Here is a 20,782-nt window from a genome sequence, read left to right on the forward strand (position 1 = left end):
GGGGAGTCCTGAGCAAAGTGAGCCTCCCACCCAGGCTGACGATCCCCAAGTCTGACGCTTTGGGAAAAGTCTCCACAACGAGGCTATGGGACATTCCAGGCATGGAGTGTCCAGGGAGAAAGAGCCTCCTTGGTGGCAGAGCCTCGCCTCGGTTCGACCACATCCTACATTTGCTCCCTGTGAGATGCTGTCATTCAGAGCCTCAGTGTCCTCATCTGCAAAGTGGGAACAACACTTCCCACCTCCTAAGGGGACTGGAAGAAAGCTCAACAAGAAAAGACTCCTGGTACAAACTGTCAGTAAGCATTATTTCTACAAGAAATGCCCAAGGTGGAAGGAATCTCAGAATCTTATCCAACATCCCATTTTAAAGATAAGAATGTGGGGGTGCCTGGGTAGCTCAGTCGGTTAAGCATCCGACTTTGGCTCAGGTCATGATCTCACGGTTCATGAGTTCAAGCCCCACGTCGGGCTCTGTGCTCACAGCTCAGAGCCTGGAGCCTGCTTAGGATTCTGTGTCTCCCTCTCTCTCTCTGCCCCTCCCCCGCCCCCCCCCCCCCCCCCGCTCATGCTCTGTCTCTCTCTCTCTAAAATAAACATACAAAAATTGTTTTTAATAAATAAATAAAGATAAGAACGTGGAGGCACAAAGAATGAAAACTGTGCAGGTGAAGAGCTTAGTGAGGACAAAGTCACCCCCCACCCTGACCCACCCCACCCCCCACCCTACCCGGACCCATTCTCTGGGCTTTCTCCACACATTCCATTCTGACCACAAGGGAACTGGGAGAGGCTCCCTCATCAACAACCGTCTCAAAACACCTCTTCAGGAAAGTTCTGAAAACTTGCTCAAAACCCCCCCATAGTTCTCCATACCATTATAGGTGCTGCTAGCCCAGGACAGGGATGGCAGGGGGTGAGGGGGTTGATGAAGGGCCCCGCAGACTAGGCCCAACCTCCCGAAATCCTGGGTCTGCTCCAACCCCCAGGCACACTCAAGCAGCCTGGCCTCCTCACCATCCCCACCCCTGAACCATGCTGGGCCCCCCCATCTGTCAGGCATAGCCCCAACAACGGCCAGCTTCCACTTCCAGAGTCACTATCTGACCCTCATTTTGCCCAAAATGACAGGGGTATCTTATAAAAATAAGCTTTGATTTTCAGGTGCCTCTAGGGAGCCACTTCCTCTTATGCTCCCTAGCTGGAGTCTAGAAAGATCTAGAATCTTCCTGGCAGTCTGCAATAACCTCTCCAGCCTTTCTCACCTCCCCTATAACCCTCAGCTCAGAGCAGACATTCAATGACTTGTTGAAGGAATAACACCACCTTGGTACAACCATTAAGTTTGTAGATTAGCATTTTCATCAATCAAAGATGTGGAAAACATCGCAGTAGCTCATTCGTAAAAACACCCTGAAGGCAAAAGTGAATAACTACTTTCTTCTGGGAAGCCTTGTACAATCTCACACAGACCAAATGAAAAGCACCAATCTCACAATTAGAAGATTTTGAAGAGTCTAATGCAGGACTCTGAATTAAAACATAAACCCAAGGTTGCTCTAATTTGCTAAATTTTGTCCTAAATGCAAAGGTTGGCCCCAGCATTCCAGAAAGTCCTACATTTCCTCTGTATCTCTAACCAAGACCACCGTTTTTCAATAAAGTGGGCCAACTCTGTTTCACTTCTGTGATTCCAAAGAGGCCTGTTATTAAAATCAGAAACCCAGCAGCAGCTGGGTACTCCCATTGCTTCTAGAACATGCTTTATTTAAATTCTGAATTCCTGAAAGTCACCCTGCAGAGAGGAGCCAGCCCCTCCCCCTCAGTCATGACACACACATAAAATTTACTGCTGGGACAGGTCGGTTTACCTATACAGACACACAAGGGAAAGGGAATCAAAAGGAGGGGAATTCTCCACAAATTAGGTCCATCCATCAAAGGTTCCTCCTCTCAAAATCAGAGGAGTGTTACAGCCTCGGATCCGAAAGCCACACTTCGCTGCACTACAACAACTAGAAAAAGAAATTCCAATTTCCTCCTCTGCTCTGGAATAGATAATACAAGGTTTTTACTCACCTTTGGAGCGAGTAGAGATATCCATGCCCTCTACCACCTCCTGTTCTGTTTTTATTTCCTCTTCAGCCAAGCTGAAACAGAGCAAATTAGGTTCACGTTTAGGTAGACTGAGAACTTGCCCCATGGGGGCGGCTATTTAGAAGTTCTAACAACAAACCCACATTTAAGCCAATCCCCCATCCTTATGCAGGGCTGGGGGGTGGGGGGGAAGAAACCCACGTTGGATTTCAAACAAAAGTGTTAAGACTCCTAAAGGGGTTTTTCAAACCACTAGGTTGTTCTTTTTTTAAGTCAAATTACTATTCCAGTTGTCATGCTGTTGGGGGATGCAAAAAAAAAAAAAAAAGCATTTTTTTTTTTTTAGACACACAATTACAATCTGCCCCTGAGGGCCAATGAGAACCCAGCCAACAAGTAAACAAGTTTCTTGTTGTTAACACTGGGTTCAGGTTAGAGGTGGTTCACAGGGTACCCTGAGTTCTGATCTCTGAATTCTGCAAGGCAGGGAGCATTACACAGACCTCTCGGCTAAATCTTAGGATTTCTCGATGAGGCAGGAACGTGAAAAAAATATATAGGTGAAATTGCAAAGTGAAAAAATATGCCCAGGTTAGAAGCAAAAGGCCTGGTCTCAAAACATTCATTCAAACCACTAGCATTTATCCCAGGAATTAGGCTTGGGGTACCCACACTCCCATCCCCTGGATGTTTCCTCTCAGTAGCAGGCACGGCTCAGAGAAAGCATTCAGCACTCTTGAGCTGTGACTAATTATCCCCCACCACAAAAGTGGAATGAGGAAGGATTATTTGAAAGACAGGCAGAGTTGGGGGTTGGGGGGGAGCAGTCCCCTTGGCTGGGAAGGTCTACCAGACTCTTCTCTCACTCTCTCGGCTGGAACTCCTGTTGAACAGAGTGCAGAGCATTTCATGTGTTCCGGAACCACACACACACACACACACACACACACACACACACACACACACACACGCGCATACACACACACCTCTCCCAGGCAAGCCAGTAGAGTTCTGCTTTAGTAGGTGCAAAATGTTGAGGTGCTGGAACTTCCCAAGCACTCAGGGTGACCATGAAGTGATAAGAATCCGAGCAAGTACTTTAGCTGCAATCCCATCAGTCTGTGGTTCACCATGAAGAAATGGGTGCATCACCAATTGACATGGCTGGAATTTTCCATTTGGAAGACTCAAAGCCAGGACTGGAGGGGAAGGCTGAGTGAGAGAGGAAGGATCAGAATGTCCCTTCTGTGTTCTGTGGCCTGAGACGGTGACGGGACAAAAGGGGAGTCCAAAATGGCCTGGAACCTCAGGATCAACAGAAATGCCATGTCTGATAAGGGAAGAGGGTTCAGGATAAGAACCAGACAGAAAGAAATTATGGCCCAGAATAAAATTAGAAGAACTTGCACACCTCAAACTTAACTAGTCCCAGCAGAGAGAATAAAGAGAGGTAGTTTAAAATTGGTTGGAATATTAACACACTTTGCTCACTGATACGGAACCCTATTAACAATTTCACTTATAGCATCTGCAGAGAAAGCCCGCGACACAAATTCACCAAAGAAACAACGGACATGTTGTCACAAACGGTTTCCATCAAAAACAGACTCTTCAATGTAAACACTTCACTAACATGCAATACTCCAGGGTGATTTGTGGAAGGTGATTTCAGCACGTTTACTTTTTTACTCCCAACTTCAGAGACGGACATTCTCAACAGGGAGGAAACACAGACACTCTGCCTGCAACCACACACATATTGTCCAAATGGATACTGCTGACAGTTTCTTGCTTGGGGTGCCTGGAAATACATTTGCGTGAAACACCCAGAGCAGCTCTCAGAGATGATCTGAGTTGAGCTGATCAACCCAAAGAGAACAAACAGCAACCTTGATCTTTCTAGCAACTAGAATCTGTTTCCCTCTCTAGCATGAAGTATGTGAAATCCTAAACTTACTGCCACTGATCTCCTATTTTGAGTGACAGAGAAAACACTCAGCTGGGATCCAACCAAAACGTACAGTGAGAAAACGATTATGCAGAATAGAGCCCCCAAAACCCACTTGAAGGATTTCGGCGGTGATGAAAACATTCAAAGGTGTATTGATCATGGAGGAGGGACTGCATTCAAGAGAACAATTATTTGGCCTCCTACAGCCCAGAGGCGCAGAGTACTTCAGGCAGGGATGCTGCTGAGAAGCTAGGAAAATGCAAACTAGTTATGTGGTGGCTATTTGCTGCTGCAGAAGTGGGGGGGGGGGGGGCGGGGAGTGAAGTTGTTTTATCTTGATCTTTCCAAGTATTACCAGTGGGCACCATAATCACCCCACTTTACCAGTAGCACCACCAGCTTCAGCCAAGGATTTTAAGCATGATTTCAGAAAACCCATCTTTTTCGCAGATCAGCAAGCCACCCTTTCAAAGGGAGCCCGTGCACGCACTTGCACGCACACAGACATACAATAACTTGCATTTGACTAAAGGAAATTGCAGTGTCTATGCGTTAAAAGGGAAAAAACTTCATTTACAAGAGCAAAGACCAGAATGCAAAATGAGTCATTTTGAATAGCCACATCTAAAGGGACTTCCTTTTTTCTACACCACTGATCTCAGTTTTCTTGGTTGTTGTTCTGTTTTGTTTTGTTATTTTATTTTATTTTTTTTTGGTTTAGTGTTAAGCACCAGTATGTTGTTAGGGGGAAAATTATGAATATTACATCAAAAGCTCTGTACCTGTCTGAATGCCCCCCCCCCCCCCCGACCGTGGTCAATTTAGGTTAAAAACTGTTCAGTCATTTGGAGGAGAAAAAAAAAAAAAGTCAAATACTAATTGTTAAAAAGAAAAGCCAGCTGCACCCGGAGAAAAGACTTTGAACTCTTGTCATTAACACATGAAAGTCTTAAAAAATATACAGCATCTTTCCTATCTGCTAGCTTCCAGCAACCCCGATTATTTAAATCAAAAACAATGGAACAACAAGTCCTTGTTTAAAACTGACATTACTTTTTTTTTTTTTTTAAGGTCCACTGAGGAGGCAGGGGGCCAGCTAAAGAAAAGGGTAAAAAATTAGCTGAAAACCCAAACTACAGCCTTTCACCCCAACAGGAAAATACACCATCAACTAGTTGTATAGGACATATATGTTCCCACCGTTACCACCTCTTTCGCTCACATTTACCCTAAGTCACTTGCCTGTGGATTTCACAAACTGGTACATTTCAGGCAATTAAAGAAGAAACAGCAGCAGCTTCTGCAAATACAACCAAGACTTTCCCATCCGGTCCCAGAAAGAATAAAAGATTTCTCCCCCAGTGCCTGAGCAAGAAAACCTCGGCTGACTTCTTAACCTGCATGCACTGGAAAAGAGGAATTAAAAAGTTGAATATGAAGCGCTGAACCTCCAGGATGTTTTAAGCCTTCTGATTATTAATTCTGAGGACTCAAGGCTGGTCCGTAATTCCCAGGAATGCCATCCCCTCCACACTTCCAAAAGAGAGAGAGAAAGAAAAAGAGCAAACATCTAGTTTTGACAGGAAAAAAAAAAAAAAAAAAAAAAGCCTGGATACACAATGCCCAGATCTTTCTTTTCCCCAAGTGCCCCTACTATTTGACTTTTAACCAAGAATATCTAACCCATCTAGAATATATAACCAGCATGCACAAGACTCTGGTTCTACAGATGGGGATCATCGCACAGCAATTCAAGAATCATGCATCATTCGGAAGGGCTTTTCCTTTAGGTTTTTACTTTCATTCAAAATCCCAAACTGGTCCAGGCTGTAAGAAAAATGTAATCCCCAAGACACAACATCTTCCTCTTCTAGATCACAAAATGTGAACATCAAAATAAGAAAACCATGCTTCCCTAAATCTGCAATTAATTTTTTTTTTAAATTGGGGGGGGAGGGAATGGTTAGCAGAGCAGCTTTATTTATATAAGCACTCACCTAAAACAGGCAGAGTCATCGGTAGCTAAGCTATTTATGCAGGATTCTTAAAATGGCGTCTTGCAACACTGCCTCATTCCTGTATTGAAGCTAAAATGGTAGCAGTTTGTTCAATAGCTGTAGCTCCTGTTTAAGCAGCCCTGCTAGTTTCAAAGCCACCTTCCTAAATATCTGAACTAGGAAAAGCTCAACCAAAGGACACCAACAACCCAACGTTTAGAAGCTTAAAAAAAAAATCTGCAATGACAGGGGGAGTTTGTGAAGTCACAGGTTCCTAAGGAAAACCCTTTCCTTTTAGAGCCTGAGCCTCCAAACATGAGGCTCTGAGGTGAGGCCCCCTGGCCCTCAAATTAGGTGGGTGGGAGGTTAGGAATGACGCAGCCCTAAGGAGCCGTCAACTGCCGACAGACAGGTGTCCGTACAAATGCAAAAATGCTAAAAGGGAGCAAGCTGGGGAGGGGGGGGAGGAAGCCCATTCCCCCTTCTGGATACATCACAAACCAGCTTTGCATCCCTACCAAAAAGGAGCTAGGTTAAATGAAAGTGTTTCAAGGACAGCAGTCACCTGAAAAGCCAAGCCAAAGGGCCACACCCCTGTCTGAGGCCAAGGTAAAATAAAAAGGCTGTTTAATAAGCCTGAAAACGGCCACCAAATCCCCAGCCAGTCCTAAGACAGTTAACCTCCAGGAAAGACAATCTGAGTCTGCAGAGCAAAACGACAAACAGTGCCCTTAGCCAATGCACGGGATACTCACACATCGGATTTTTGTCCACCCCCAACAGAGCCCTGAAAATTAACAATGGGTTTTGCAAAACCCGCTTTCAGAGGCCGAACGAACAGCCTCATAGTGGATAATGTAAATTTACTGTTGCAGGTCTGAGAATTGGCCTCGCAACTCTGGTGCTGAGTGGGGAGTTTCAAGGTGACTGCTTTGTAGCTCCAGGGGAGAAAGGAGGGCATGGTGCCCAAGGCTGTGCCGGGGCAAGGACGGGTGGTTGGCTCCTCGCCGGCCGGTAGGTAGGTAATCTTGATGAGGAGGGACAGCCTAGCGGCGACGCTTAGCTGCGTGCTGACATGGCTCCCGCCTGCTTGTTTATCTGTAAGCAGAGTGGGGAGTGGGGGGAAGGGCAGCCCAGCCTCAGCCACCCAGCCAAGGGTGAATCCTCACTTGTTTCGCGTTTAAGAACCAGGAGAGAGAGGACTTCTACACGGATGCCCTTTCTAAACCTCTGCTGCGGGGTGGCGAAGACACTTGTGCACGTTATCTTTCTTTTCAGGGTCAACCAGACAGAGGCAAAGCCAGACCTAGGGCCTCTCGGCTGACAAATGTTGCCTCTGCCACAGGAGAGGAGGAGAAAAGAAGGCCAAAGAAACAAAGAGATCACACATTTTGAAGTGGTTGGACTTTTTAAAAACCTACCTTTGCCTCCAGGGTTTTCTGGGTTACTGTCATCCTGGCTTTTTAAAAAGGGACCCCGTCTGCCCCCCCCCCCCCCATTTAAGACCTGAAGAAGTTTCCCCACTGTTCTCCCAGGGAAAGAAAGGGGGGAATGTTTTGTTTAAGAGAAAAGGGGTTACAAGAAAGAAAGAAGGAAAGAAAGAAAAAGCCATTGTTTTCATCCCTAATTTATAATCCAAGAGGCCCCATTGTTTCTTTCTTTCTGACTCAAATCTTTGGGCTGTTAATTATAAAAGTAACCGGACTCCGCTCCAACAGGCTAACTATGTTCTTGCGCAGCCATTAGAAAAACTCTGTAGAAAGTTTACTGAGTGATTATATATAATTAATTCCTAGTTACAGACGGAACACTGACCATTTTCTGGAGCTAATAAAAGCACTCACTCCCCCTCCCCCACGTGAATGCCACTTAATTTCCCAAAGCAGAAAGTGAATCCATCCTGGAGGGTCTTGAAGGAAAAAAGAGAGAGAGAGAGAGAGAGAGAGAGAAGAATCAGCTCCAGTGTGTCTGTGTTTGTTCCTCGCAGCTGTGCGTCCTCTTTGGGGACTGAGGAGGCAGAAGGAAAAAGGAAAACAACCCAAGTTCCGCACCTCCCTCTGAAATTTATAACCGTGGCAGAAAGATCACTCTACCTTGATGTGAAAAAGAACAAGGGAGGGGGAGGGAATGCCCCAGGAATGGAATGTAGGAGACTCTTCAGCTTGGCGGATCAGCTTCTCCTAAAAGGAACAAAGATGGTAGAAACTTCCAGAAGGCCCGTTCTCAGTCTGGCCACTCCAATTGTCAATCTGTAACCTTCCCTCCAAGTCTATTGGTTCAGAGCTGCAGAGAGGAGCCCCATTGGGCTGCTCTGTAAGCCAGCACTGCTGTCCCTACCTAGTCCTGCTGCAATGCAGACATTTCTTTTTTTCCCCCTTAGTGAAGCTGGAAAATAAGCTACTTTGGAAACAATTAACTTTTTACAGACTCATGCTTGGTGGTGGCTACAGTACCAGAGGAAAGTGGCCAGCCTGGTCCAGGGCCGGGAACCTGCTGGGGCTGCACATTTGAAAACAGACCTTGGAGCTTTTAGAGGATGAATGCCTTGCCCTCAGGTTTTCTTCCAGTCCAACAAACACACCATTATGCAAACGTCGAAGGCACCAAACCAGGAGTCTTGTGATTAGATATTACTTCTAGGGAGGCCACAAGAACCTCAATATGTAATTTCCATTTACAGACAGAAGATAAGAACAAAGAAAATAGCTAAGTGTCTGGACTTATTTGTGCGGGGTGGTAGCACTATTCAGTTTTATGTGCATAACATCATTAACTGTCTGCACTTCTTAACTCTAAAAAGCTGGCCCTACACAGCCTTTCCTTAACTTAGAAATTGGTACATTTCTCGTTATTGAATGAGCCCTTTTCCAACTGATGCTACAAGGAGGTGGGCGGGTGGCTGGACGCTGAACTGAAAGGAAAAAAAAAAAAAGATCACGGACTCCATAAAGTTGGGTGTCACACAACAATTGAATATATTTCCAGCATTTACAGTCATGCTAGACTGGTCTTCAGGCTGGGAAATCTGTGTACTCAACTTCGGGGTAAATTCTGAAGCTAACGCTAAACAGTCCACTTTTTTCACTCTTAAGTTCCAGCTGCAGCATTAAGAGATCAGGGGAAGTGTAAGAAGTGAGAAATAAATCCTAAGTAAAAGCGAGCAAGCATACAGATGTGTGGGGTCAGGCTGGGGAAAAGGCCAAATCTGTTGTGCAGTGTGAGCAGTCCTGAATCAAACCAAGTTTGGTGGTGGGTGGGATTTTACACTACAAGTAAGTCTCCTAAAACATTAATACTGCCACCCCCACCCCCACCCCCACCCCCATCCCCACCCCCACCCCAGGCTGCTGCCTCACCAAGGTTTAAGGCTCTGTGCCTCTAAGAAGAAGCACTTTTTGTTACATTTCACAAGCAGATCACCTACCCAGAGTTCTAGCTAATATCCAAACAATCCCAATTAAAGGTCTCCTCCCAAGTCACAATGAACTGAACATTTCTCCCCTGTCTGAGGGTAAACAGGAAGTGTGATCTCCAATCCTAGCAGCAGGTTATCAGGAAAAACAGTGGAATTCAAACAGTCACCTAAAATCAAGACACCATTAAAAAGCCCTTCTTTGGTTCCTGCTAATGAAAAGCCCCCCAACTGCTGTAGCCAAGACCCTCTGTCACAAACAGACCCCAAACGTCCGCCAAACTCTTTATACATGGTCACAGAGGAAATGGATTTGCTTTACTTACCCAACAAATGTTCAAGCAACCGTCTCATTTTTCCACAGTTAAGAAGAGAGAACAGGCTGGCAGATTTGGGACTTGATCAAAAAGGAAATTTTTTTTTTTTTAAAACAGTTACATGGGATTATTAAACACACGCACACACAACAACAACACAACCCAACAACTGAATATGGAATGCTGTCATGAGCCACAGACATGATTTTATTTCCTCTGCACTCCATCACAGAGGAGGACAGAGGATGATACAATGTAAGAGAGGGAGAGGAAAATGAAAACAAGGATAAAAGATACATGAGTTCATTGAAAATCATGCAAGAGTAGAAAGCTAAGGGATTCGAAACGAGTCCTCACAGATTTATTGCAGGATGTTGTCCAACCTCCCTCCCCCTCTACACACACCCCCCCCCCATCCCCATCCCTACTCCAAAAACTTCCTCCAAAGCCTAGAAAACACTTTCAGAAACATTTGCTGGCTGTAGGCTGGCTTGCAGAAGAACACTCTGTATCAACAGAAGTCAGGAAAAAAGGCTGAACAATGTAGTTTCAAGTGAGGAAACCCTGTAGGGAGAGAAAAGACCATGTAGAGACTCACTCCCACCCACCTAGGCCCCAGGAGCTAGGAGCTCTCCTTAGCACTGCTCTGCTCAGGGCTTGGTTCTTTTTAAAACACACGTCCTCTCTTGTCAGAACTTACTCGAGCCTTCCCAGAACCTCTTTGGAGAGGTAAACTTGCCTGCTGTGCTGTCTGCCATGAGCTCTCCTTAGAGAGGAGCCTGCTTCTTACCTTCCATTTTCTTCCCCCAGCAGGCATGTGACACAAGAGAAGACAATAGTGCAGGGGGGGGGGGGGGGGACTGCTCAGAGAGAGGGAGAGAGAGAGAGAAGGAGAGGAGGAAAAGAAAAAAAAAAAAAAAAGGGAAGAAGAAAAAAAAAAAAAAAGCTTCTTTTTTGGCATTCCAGGATCTAGCTTCAAACTATTCCAGAAACACCATGTCCTGGTGGAAGAAAAGGTGTGCCAGGCCTTTGCCAGTTTGCAAAATCAAGCTATGGCTAATGGCTACTTAGCCATGTGACCCAAGAAAGCAAAAAAATTCTCTCTAAACAGTTCCAAGTTAACCTAAGTGCTGTGGGGGTGAGTGTGGCACGGCCAGCCACAGAGAAATCACACTGCTCGCCCACAATTCGGATGTCTCAGAGGGAGGGGGAGAAAAGATGGTTAAAAAGTCCAGCTTACCTCTGTGGATGCATTGTTAACACTGTGTAATGTCAATACTTATAAAACATGGAGGACAGGCTCCTAGTTCTCACAGAAAAAGGGTTTGGCACTTCGGCTTGATGATCTGGCCGCCTAATAAAAGCTCATCCCCGATTGGCTGCCCCGGCAAATCGGAGTGTAAGGCCGCCCGGGATTGGCTGAAACACTTCCTGAGCGATTATCTTTGTGAGGCTCTGGTGAGCCAAGAGCCATCCTGTGCATAGAAAAAGACAGGCTAAGCTAGGCCTTTTGCAGCAAGAAAAACTTGGGAAAGGGGCCCCCAGACGCCCTTCTCCCACACCCTGGCTGGGTTTCCCGGCACGGGCAAACCAGTGCAGCCAGCCTGACCTGCTCCAGCAAAGCCTGAGGCCCGGATGCCACGGGGAAGGGAGTTTTTGGGGTGAGCTGAAAGGGCTCACCCTCACCTGCCCCCACAGAAGCGGCTCTCGGCTGGGAGGGAGCCTGGCCCTTTTCTAGAACAGTCCAGCAGGATGGTTTTCCTCCCCCCGCCCCGCGGGGGAAGGGGGGTGGGAAGCAAAGCCGAGGAGTGGGGAGCCCCAGGAAAGCAGCCAAGGGGGCACGCAAGCAAGAGGGGTTGGAGGAAGGCCTCTGAGGAGCTGAGGGGGAAAGAGGACAGGCGAGCCCCCCACCCCACCCCCAAGAAATCGCTTAAGGGCAGCCCTGGCTCCTGGGGGGGGACAGGGGATCGGGGCTGCTGAGCAGAGGAGGGGAACAGAATGGTCAGGTTTGCATAGTCATTGTCAAAAGGCCTCCTGGAAAAGCAGGCCAGAGAGCCGGCCATTCCCGGGCCGAGAATCTAACTTCTCGCCCCCCTCGGCCAGGACTCAAAGGAAAACCAAAATGGGCTCCTGCCTCCCTGCCAGGATGCCAACGGGCCCCCCTGTCCGTCCTTACCCTAAGAAAAGCCAAATGCGCTCCTAGCAGGCCACATGCCTAGATCTACAAACTTCCCTTCCCCTCCCGGCCCCCTCCCCCACCACTGAGGCCTGCTAAACCTGTCAGTTAAACAAAAATCTGACTTCCGTATTAGTCTGCAATGCCTTCAGCTTCCTGCCTATTAACCCTCTCTCGGACTCTGGGCCTGGCTGGGAAAAACTAGGCCCTGAGATCGCAGAAAAGGCCTGTGGAAAAATACCAGCTGCGGCTCTCCCGGCAGATGCAGAGAGAGAGAGAGAGAGAGAGAGAGAGAGAGAGAGAGAGAGAGGGTGAGCCGCTGTCTCTCGCCTTTGCTTCCCAAGGAGGCGTGTACCTTCTGAATCCAGGGCACAGGCAGTGCCTCTCGGTCTGAGAAGCCATTTAAATCCAGAGGGAGAAAGAAAGATGTCAAGCCCAGCGAGGGAACAAGAACCCCCATTATGAGCCAGGCCTACACCCACAGCTTAGCCCTTCCTGCCACAATCATTCCTGTATGTATGTTCTTGGGGAACTGGGCCCTCGGTGGGCAGACAAATCCCATGAGCTTTATAAGGATTCTTGCTTAAATTTATTTCCACAGAGAACGGCTTCTTTTCGTCCCCTAAGGCAGATGGAACAGCTATTTCACACACAGCCCTGCTCTTGGCAGTCCCCCACCCCCATCTCTGGCACTGTTCCCCAGTAAAATATTAACTAGTTTTTCGGAGCTACTTATAATTCCATCCATTTCAATAGTATCAGGAGGTCTTTTGCCTGTTTCCTCCCGAAGGCTGCCTTTGTAGTTGGTCTGTACCCCGAGAAAGAAAAGGCAAATGCAAAACGATCTGAAAATGTCCATGCTTGCTTGGTTGCAGCTTTTTTTTTTCTTTCCCTCAAAGACAAGGTGCTTCATTAACAAGATTTTTTTTTTTTTTTTCCAAACACCAAGCTAGAACAACAGAAGCTAAACAAACACCATCCTTTAGAGGCTGGAGAAAGCTTCCAGAGGTGATGCAGCCCTATGCCAGGAAGTAAAACCAGGGCCCAGTAAAGTCTCCCGTCTCCTCCTAAAATTAGGACTCGGTGGGCTTTCCTGTCCCACACCGTCAGTCCCCACAAAGAAAACAGCGCCGATCGCCTGCTCTCCCTGCCCCCTGCCCCCCCACATGGACCACAGATGCCCACCTCGCGCACATCAATTCCTCCTGGCTGGGAATCTTCTATAGACACACAGGAACAAGCCAGAAATCCAAACACACTGTACTGCAGGGTCCGGGCCCAGGCTCCGTGAAAAGGGAGGGGATTTTGTTGCTGTTGTGTATGAGGCCGGAGAGGCCAAGACGCAGGGAGGGACACCCCGACGAGGGTCCAGCACTCAGGACAACAAGCCTGGGCCTCGCTGCAAGGGAGGGGCCCCCTCCCCACGCGTACAGGGAGACCAAGTGGGGGACAAGAGGAGGAGGCCGGGGCTAATCAGACTGTGCTGTCCCTCCGGGCCGCGTGGGCAGCGGCCCTCTGCCACCATCCCATAGGGAACGCCGTCTGCCTCCGCAGGTGCTGCTTTGGGGGGGGACGGGCATGTCTGTGGTGGATCTCGTGTGCCACTAGCTTCACGACCCGATGAGGAAATGAACTGTGCCACTGGTGCGCGTGGTGGATTTTAACCCAGGATTAAAGCTTGTTGCATAAGCAGCTGTGGCTTCCTCCCCGCCTCCCCGCCCCCCCCCCCCCCCATCACTTGATCACTTGAAATGTTTTCTGGGGCAAAGAGCAGGAAGCTGCTGGCTTTTTCTGCCAGCTCTGCTCCGTTTGAGGAATGCTGTTGGTAGGTCTGAGGTTATCAGAAAGACGGCGATTTGGCTGGGGACAGAGACAAAGGTATGGTGGCAGATGGAATCCTGGGAGGGACAGGGATTGAAAAGGAAGCCCCGGGCAGGCCTACTAAGGGCCAATCCTGGACTCGATGGAATGTGGCCGATACACAGGAAATAAAGAAACCGAATGTTGCCAGCCTCCATCTAGAGATCATTCAGTGGCCCTTCTCAGACACCCCCAGCACAGAGTAGCCCCAACAGCAAGGGCTGTTCACCCTGGGCCTGCCACGGTGCTAAATCAGCGCTTTGCACTGACTGACTCCGTGAGGCAGGGAGCATTGTTAGAGATCCGGAACCGAGCCCAGAGAGGTGAAGTGAGCTGCACAAGGTCACACAGCTGGCAAGTGCCAGAAACCAGACTTCCAACCCAGTTAGGACTCCACATCCCTAAATTCTGTACCTTCACCTGCCTCTAAAGAAAGGAACAAAAGAGAAAGCGAACCAAGCAGAGCAGAAACAAGGCTAAAATCTACCAAGAGCAACTGGCTGATCGGTGTTTTCTTTTAGGAGACCGACTCCACTGAGAAGAAGTTTTAAGTACTGAAGGATAGAGGTGGGATACCTTCAGCTCAGACTCATTTAAGGCCCAGAGAAAGCTCCTCTCTCCGTACAAACCTCCACCAAGATGTTAAGGGGAACTCTCTGCCATCTCTAAAATCAGGTTTTTAGGGGCGCCTGGGCGGCTCAGTCGGTTAAGCGGCCGACTTCGGCTCAGGTCATGATCTCGCAGTCCGTGAGTTCGAGCCCCGCATCGGGCTCTGTGCTGACAGCTCAGAGCCTGGAGCCTGTTTCGGATTCTGTGTCTCCCTCTCTCGTTCTGCCCCTCCCCGGCTGACAGAGTGAGAATGTCTCTCTCTCTCAAGAATAAATAAAAATAAAAAAAAAAATTTTTTTTTAGGGGCGCCTGGGTGGCTCAGTCGGTTAAGCACCCGACTTCGGCTCAGGTCATGATCTCGCGGTCCGTGAGTTCGAGCCCCGCGTCGGGCTCTGTGCTGACAGCTCAGAGCCTGGAGCCTGTTTCGGATTCTGTGTCTCCCTCTCTCTGACCCTCCCCCGTTCATGCTCGGTCTCTCTCTGTCTCAAAAATAAATAAACATTAAAAAAAATTTTTTTTAATAAAATAAAAAAAATAAAATCAGGTTTTTATATTCCTTGAAATCAGTGGTTCTCAATGAGGGGTGGTTTTGCTCTCCCCTCCCCCCTCCCCCCGCCAGGGGATATACGGCAATGTCTGGAGACTTCTGGGTTGTCACATTTAGGGGGAGAGGTCCTAGTGGCATCTAGTGGGCAGAGGGGAGACCAGGAACGTTGCTAACCATCCCCCAACAAGGATCTATGCTATCCACAACGTCCACAGTGCTGAGGTAGGGAAACCTTGGCTTGAATGCAAAGGAAGAAAAAAATCCAAGCACCCAACCACCGTGGAGCTGGATGGAAACGCCAGGACAGGCCTAAACAAGCAGGTTCCGAGGTGATATGAATAAGCAATGAACTAATAAAAATAGACTAAAACATGTCTCTCTTACTATTCCCAGGGGATGGAGAGACTCAGAGAACAGAATCAGGCTCACAGAAGCCAGGCAGAGTGTGTCGGTGATAAAGCTGGCCTCAAAGGAGAGGAAGGGCTGACCCGGCTCCCTTCCCCAGGCACCTCGCCGCCGAGGCCTGGCCTCATGGAAATGGCTCTCCGCTCCCGCTGGCCAGCAGCCAGGCCAACAGCAGCCTCGGCAAGCTGCATCCCCAGATAGCCTCTTCGCGGACTAGGAAAGTAAGTGTACTTGGGAGTTATCTGCCTTAAGCTAGCAGCAGGCCGCCCCATCCGTTAGGGGAGGCGGGCGGGATTGAGGCAGGGCAGTGTTTTAAATATCTTTTGTTTTGTTCCTTTTCGGCCAATCGGAACCGAGGCCAACTTCGGGCAGGGTGACAGAAGGGCTCACCTTCAGATCATGGAGCTGAAGGAGTCATGTTACAGCCACAAAGAGGTAATTAGGATTTGTCCCTACCTTGGAGAAAAGGTGCCCTCTGGAAGGTCTTTTTTTTTTTTACTTCTTTCTAGGAGAGACTGGCAAGATTAAAAAAAATGGACGGGGGTGGGGAGGGCAGGTGGAAAGGGCTGGGGCGCGGTGTGGGGGGGGGATGGTTCATGACCATCAGGCAGATGGCCTCAGTGTGGGTAGCTGGACTTAAAGGATGCGGGAAGAAAATGCAAATCAGAAGGAAGATTCAGGACCTGCCCTCACCTGCTCTTTTTACTTCCTAGTAATTACCGTTATGGAAAGAAGAGCGCATACTTATTGGCTGTTTGTTTCTTTCTCCCACTAGACCCGTGGCGATGTCGGGAGACGTTTTAGGTTGTCCGATCTGGAGGAAGGGCGGGTGCTACTGAGATCCAGAAGGTACAGACCAAGAATGCTGCCAAACACAGGGCAGCCCCCCCCCCCCACACACACACACACAACCGAGAACTAGCCAGCCCCAAGTATCCCTAGTGCCTTGAGGCTGAGAAAGCCTGCCCCAAACTGAGAGCTTCACCAAGGCAGGGGCTTGTCCGAATTCTTCACCATGGTGCCCTCAGTCTAACGCTGTGTGTCAGAGCTCAATTAATTAAACACCATTTCCCACCAGGACAGGTGCACTAGTCTCCTATCCGAGCCCCCTGTATCTGCCCTTGGCACATGCTTGTGGGGAGAAGGATGTGTGGGAAGAAACTGGGGATTTGTACACACACACACACACACACACACACACACACACACACACAAAGAGGCTGTAGGCCTTTGAAAAGAAGTCAGACCTCGGCCCTCCTCTGCTCAAAAACCATCAACAGATCCCACCTCATTCAGAGTAAGAGCCCAAGTGCTAAAAATGGCCCACTGGATCAGTGCCCTGCTCTGGATCCCTGACTCCTTGTCCTGCCTAACCTTAGCCTCGGGGGCCTTTCCCCTTGATCTCCCACAGCCCCTCCCCCCAGCCCACCTTCCTGGTCCCCAAACCACCTAACACAAGCCCTTTTCCCTCCTCAGGGTATCAGCCTTCCCGCCTTCTCTTCTGCGTACCCCCTCCCTGCTCCCTCCCGGATGCCTCCCCATCAGAACCCTGGCTCCGTGGCCAGCCCTCTTTTTACACTTTAACCTTTTCTCTTTCTTTCCATATCAAGAGGCAGAACTGTGCAGTGATTGAGTACGTGGCAGCTGGCCTCAGACTGTCTGACGTCTGGGTGTGAATCCAGCTGTCCCACTGGTCTGGGCAGCTAGGCTGGGCAGCCTTGCTTGAGGTATGAAATTCTTTGGGGCTTGATTTCCTCATCTGCGCAATGGGAGCCATAATAATACTGATATTAATACCCACCTGGAAATTCACTGACTCCGTGTTGTCAAGCACGGGTAGCCACACGCACAGTGAGCACTCATGAGGTTGCAATTAGGATTTCCCTCTGCTCACTCTTAAAAAGGTAATTTCTGGGGCGCCTGGGTGGCGCAGTCGGTTAAGCGTCCGACTTCAGCCAGGTCACGATCTCGCGGTCCGTGAGTTCGAGCCCCGCGTCACGCTCTGGGCTGATGGCTCGGAGCCTGGAGCCTGTTTCCGATTCTGTGTCTCCCTCTCTCTCTGCCCCTCCCCCGTTCATGCTCTGTCTCTCTCTGTCCCAAAAAATAAATAAACGTTGAAAAAAAAAATTAAAAAAAAAAAAGGTAATTTCTGAATGCCTCCAAGTCATTTCTCTTCCTTTTCTCAACATCGAACGTCCCAAAGAAGCACAAGGATACATCCTGGTAGCTGGCACGTTCTAAGCATTGTCAGGTACTGTTCTAAGCAATTTCCATAAACTAACCAATCACCCTCACAAACCTGTGTGCAATGGGCACCTTAGAGTCATCAACCCATTTCCCAGATGAGGAAGCTGAGGAAGTATTCATAGCCTCCTTCTCTTTCCATCTCCTTCTGCCTGCTCCTCACTTTTTCCTCAACGCCTTTCAATTATTTACCCAGAAATTGCCGTGCCATCAATAAGGGACTGATTGAGTAAACGTGGTCCTGCCATCCAGACAGAAGATTCTACAGCTGTGGCCCAAGAATCTGGGAACTCTTACGTACCGATACGGAACACTCTCTAAGACCCATTCTTGAGTTGAAAAACAAAACAAAACAAGAACAGTATGTGAAATATGTCATTAAAAAAAAAAATAGGCAAACCTCTGTGTCTTTTTCTTAACAGGTTTGCTTATTGGGGAGCTGGCTCAGTTGGAAAGCATGCGACTCTTGATCTCGGGGCTGTGAGTCTGAGCCCCATGTGGGGTGTAGAGATTACATATATACACACGTTTGCTTCTTGTGCACTGAATTTCTTGGAAGCATACTTAAAAAATTGCTAACACTTTGCATCCAGAGGGTCCTGGGTGGCAGGAACGGGAAGGAGATTTTTTTACTGCTGTCTCTTTTGAATTTCAACCACGCGAATGTACTGCTTCTTCCAAAATAAATCAGTAAATGTAATAGAGTATTAGGAAAATTGTGGAAGGCTATGAAATAGGCAAAAAAAAAAAAAAAAAAAAGATTAATGGGTAGCCTGCTCTGGTGCGTTGGGTTACCTGCACTTTTGTTTCTGAGCTTTTCACAGCTCAGCCACTGGTAGAAAACCAATAGTAATGCAAGACACTTTTGTCCATAGACATGCAAATTAAGTCCCTGGAATGCGATGGATTACTGCCTGGTGGATCTGGGGAGTTTTGCTAGTTTTCGCATCTCTTCATAAATGCGTGTCAGCATGCCTTGTATGAGCCCTGCTCTGACTCCGTCTTTGAATCAGTGGTCCGATCATCGTCCCTGTGTCCTCGTTAACGATGAGTTACATAAAATACATAAAACAGGTTCATTTTATATTTGTATGTAGCTGGTTAAAATGAATTATTTTAAATCGTAATTTCTTTTAAAAGAAAAACAAGTCCTCATTCACTTCCAAGAACGAACTCCAACTTAGTCTTGGGTCCACTGTTTGTTCGTTGACCTCATGCTAACATCTGATGCTGAACACCTCAGAGTTTCCAAAACACTTCCCTGCCCAGCGACTGCTGCTCTGACTGCTGGAGCTCCTCTCCCTCCAGACTCTGTTCCCTCCTGGCCCTCAGGCTCTTTATCTGGGCCAGCCTGTTGGGGGCAGGGTGGGGGAAGGGGTCCATTCCAAGCTTCCTCTCTAAGGAACTTGAGCAAGTTAGTTCGCCTTTTCGTGCCTCAGTTTCCAAGTCTGAGAAACGGGATTATTGTCCTTGCATCAGACATTGTGAGGATGATTTAACACAGGCACAGAGTACGTGCTCGAGAAATGTTAGATGATTTTTCTTTCTTTGAAACCAATCTACCACAGCAGATTCTCCCCCGAAACCCCAGACCTTCTAACTCCTGGGCAAGCATTTTCTTGTTGTTGATTCAGGCAGTCTACAAATAGGTTGGAGCACTTCCTCTACCCCTAAGCACCAGACTGTCTCTTGCTCCTGTGTTCAAGGACTGAACAAGGGAGGTAATGAACAATTAAATAAATAACATGAATAAGATTAAAAATAGCCTTAGGTGACCAGCAGAAGAGCCACGTGTGGAATGCACTCAGGGCCGAGTGCCCAGGCTGCCCCGTGGTTGGGATGAGGGCTGTTTGGGGGTGGTTGATTCTGCGGACCAGGCCGAGGAGGGGCTAGTTTGAGGGAGTCAAGAAGTTGGGTTTGCTCTGCTCAGTAAGAGGTCCCAGCAGCCGCCACGCTAGAGGCCAATGCTATGTTATGAAGAAAAGCAGGGTGAGGGTATAGAGAAGTGACAGGATGGGGGTGTCTGCTTTAGACAGGTAGAAAGGGCTCCAGTGAGGCTGTGACATTTGAGTTGAATGAAGGAGATAAGAGCCTTCCTGGTGGAGGTAACAGCATGTACAAAGGCCCCGAGGCAAGCCTGAGCTTGGTAACTTGGTGTTTCTGAGGAACAAAAAGAGGCCAAGTGTGGCCGCTGTGAAAGGAGGTGCAAAGGAGTTGAGCATGGAGGTAAAGGCAAGGCCATGGTCACTATTCCCTGTGCAACGCTTCCATTACTCGGACTGAAAATATTCCAGAATGTTCTTTTACCTTCCCATACACCTGCCAAACAAAGCATTTCAAAACACATGTTGGCTACGATCACTTTTCCTGATGTTTTCAAAAAACCTTCAGCAATTCTCCACTCATCAATGCAACCCAGACTTCGCCTATCGGGACCCCTTTATCTGATTCCACACTTGACTTCCCCCTCACCTCCCTCTATTGTTCAGTGAATCTGGCAAGCATGCCCCAAGTAGGCCCCACCTTGGTTCCTTCTCCCGGTATCTCTTGTTGGAATAACACCCACCCTTCAAATCCCAGTGTCCTTCCTTCTTTCTCACCTGGGAGCCTTCCTGGCTCCTTACCTCCTACTCCACCAGAGCACATACCCCCCCCCCCCACCACGCCCTGCCCATGGGACTTAGCGTGGGGGCTGCTGGGACCTCTTACTGAGCAAAGCAAACCCAACTTCTTGACTCCCTCAAACTAGCCCCTCCGCAGGGCTCCTCAGCCTGGTCCGAAGAATCAACCACCCCAAACAGCCCTCATCCCAACCACGGGGCAGCCTGGGCACCCGGCCTTGAGTGCATTCCACACGCGGCTCTTCTGCTGGTCACCTAATCCCTCTGATGGGTGCCACCGCCCTGCTCATAGGACTGCTACTGTCTCTCCCCAGTGGTTCTCAATCACTCACTATAGACTTACCTGGGAATTCTGCTCTAATTCTCCGGGAGTGTGTGTTTTACCTCCCAGGGAATCCCACTGTGCAGTCAAGGCTTTGAATCCTGTTCCAACTGGTCTCCTGCGGGAGGGACCAGATTAACAAGACATCACCTGCCTTCCCAAAGCCCTCTATGGGCAGCACTATTCATGATAGAGCCAAAAGGTGGCAACCACCAATGGTCCAT

General features: G+C 48.4%; 1 protein-coding gene and 1 long non-coding RNA gene across 21 annotated transcripts in view; one reads left to right on the forward strand and one right to left on the reverse strand.

Annotated features, from left to right (window-relative positions):
* The window catches only part of ZMYND8 (zinc finger MYND-type containing 8), a 126,257-nt gene extending 113,098 nt beyond the window's left edge, over positions 1-13,159 (reverse strand). For 2 of the 20 annotated variants that reach the window (XM_086702414.1, XM_086702415.1), the window contains exons 1-3: positions 11,951-12,011; positions 11,015-11,249; positions 2,080-2,150 (exon numbers count right to left, since the gene is read on the reverse strand). In XM_086702414.1, the coding sequence (XP_086558540.1) occupies positions 2,080-2,150; positions 11,015-11,028 (85 nt within the window). In that variant the 5' untranslated portion in view covers positions 11,029-11,249; positions 11,951-12,011. Of the gene's footprint in view, positions 1-2,079; positions 2,151-6,045; positions 6,214-6,800; positions 7,443-8,138; positions 8,506-9,783; positions 10,139-11,014; positions 11,250-11,950; positions 12,012-13,135 lie in introns of those variants that run through there. The other 18 variants (XM_086702406.1, XM_086702409.1, XM_086702401.1 and 15 more) reach the window with 14 other exon arrangements.
* A 550-nt stretch (positions 13,160-13,709) lies between these two features.
* Positions 13,710-18,029, forward strand: LOC112868982 (uncharacterized). Its single transcript, XR_015249505.1, has 6 exons — positions 13,710-13,828; positions 15,360-15,806; positions 16,147-16,220; positions 16,982-17,275; positions 17,514-17,622; positions 17,812-18,029. It is a non-coding gene; the product is annotated as an uncharacterized LOC112868982 (long non-coding RNA).
* Positions 18,030-20,782: the final 2,753 nt, after the last annotated feature.

The sequence above is a fragment of the Puma concolor genome, chromosome A3, assembly GCF_028749965.1.
Source record: "Puma concolor isolate L17-30 chromosome A3, mPumCon1.1.hap2, whole genome shotgun sequence".
Lineage (NCBI taxonomy): Eukaryota > Metazoa > Chordata > Mammalia > Carnivora > Felidae > Puma > Puma concolor.